At 71.7% G+C, this 1,397-nt stretch overlaps 1 protein-coding gene across 1 annotated transcript in view; it reads right to left on the reverse strand.

The window, feature by feature from the left end:
- TRIM72 (tripartite motif containing 72) overlaps positions 1-1,390 on the reverse strand; it is a 3,625-nt gene extending 2,235 nt beyond the window's left edge. The window contains exons 1-3 of the mRNA XM_026065186.1: positions 986-1,390; positions 775-870; positions 121-351 (exon numbers count right to left, since the gene is read on the reverse strand). Of these exons, the coding sequence (XP_025920971.1) occupies positions 121-351; positions 775-870; positions 986-1,390 (732 nt within the window). The remainder of the gene's footprint in view (positions 1-120; positions 352-774; positions 871-985) is intronic.
- Between the last annotated feature and the right edge of the window lie 7 nt (positions 1,391-1,397).

Genomic DNA, 1,397 nt, shown 5'->3' on the forward strand with positions numbered 1-1,397 from the left:
GCCCAACCAACCAGTGCCCAACCAACCATCAACCAGCACCCAACCAACCAGCACCCAACCAACCAGCACCCAACCAACCAGCACCCACCAAGCAGCATGCGCCCGCCCAACGAAGCTCACCCGGAGGAAGGCGGTCTGGTTCTCCTCCTGCACCTCGTCCAGGACGGCCTCCATCTGCCGCAGCTGCTCCAGGTAGTGGCCCACGGTGCCGCGCTCGCCCTGCAGGGCCGCCACGGCCTGGGCCTGCACCTTCTCCGCCTCCTCGCCCAGGGAGGTCTCCAGCGCCGCCAGGAAGCTCCGCATCACCCCCAGCTGCTCCGCCACTTGGTGCTTGAACTGCGCCACCGTGTCCTGYGGGGAGGCGGCCGGACGCGTCCGTGGCGTCTCCCGAGGGTGCCGGGACCCCCGCTCGCGCCCCTCTTCCACCCCCCCACCCCGCCCCCGAAGGCGCTTTGCGGGTGTGGGGTCCACCACGCCTTCCTTGGGCGGATTGGAGCCTCCCTCGCTGCTGTAGGGTCTCCCGCACCATCTAGAGATTGCCACCACCTTGCGGGGTCCACCACCTTCCCTGGACCTCGTCTGCATCGTCCTCTGCTATTGCAGGGTCTCCCCCGGCTTTGGGGACCTCGTTCCACCCCGCTCTACGGTTCTTGAGTCTCTGATGTCCCCGTAGATGTTGCTTCCACCCTGCCGCGTTACCGCGGGGTCTCCCCCGGCTGCCGAGCGCCGTTCACGCCTCCGTCCCCGCTGCCGCGTCCCGCCGCGTCTCCTCACCTGCACCTCGGCGATCTGCTGGTCCAGCAGGGCGATGGTCTTCTCCTTGCGGGCCTGGGCCTCCTGCAGCTGCGCCTGCTGCTGGGGCACGAGCTTCTGCGCCCGGGCGGAGGAGGAGGAAGATGCTGTTAGCGGAGGAGGAGGAGAGCGGCGCAGGCCCGACGCCGGGGCAGAGGGGCACCCCGCGGGCGGCGGCGGTTCGCGGCGGCACCTTCATGCGGTGGTGGGCCTCGGCGGCGGTGAGGACGCTGTGGCCGCGGTGGGCGCCGAGCGAGGCGCAGAGGCCGCAGACCACCTGGCGGTCGCGCTCGCAGTAGACGCTCAGCGGGTCGCCGTGCTCCTCGCAGTGGTCGAGCGGCAGCTGCCGCAGGCACTGCACCAGGTGCTCCATGGGCTCGTTGACGCGCAGCTGCTCGGGGCGGGCGGCGGCGCCGCACGTGGGGCACGTGACGGCCGCCGCCGTCCCCCCCTTGTCGGTGTCCTTGTCGCCCGCCGTGTCGCCCGCCGTGTCGCCCGCCCCGGCCAGGCAGCGGCGGCAGAACGTGTGGCCGCACTCGGCCGTCACCGGCTCCCGGAACAGCTCCCGGCACAGCGGGCAGCTCAGGTCCCGCTGCATGCTCTGC

Source organism: Apteryx rowi, unplaced genomic scaffold, assembly GCF_003343035.1.
Source record: "Apteryx rowi isolate R43461 unplaced genomic scaffold, aptRow1 scaffold_2249, whole genome shotgun sequence".
Lineage (NCBI taxonomy): Eukaryota > Metazoa > Chordata > Aves > Apterygiformes > Apterygidae > Apteryx > Apteryx rowi.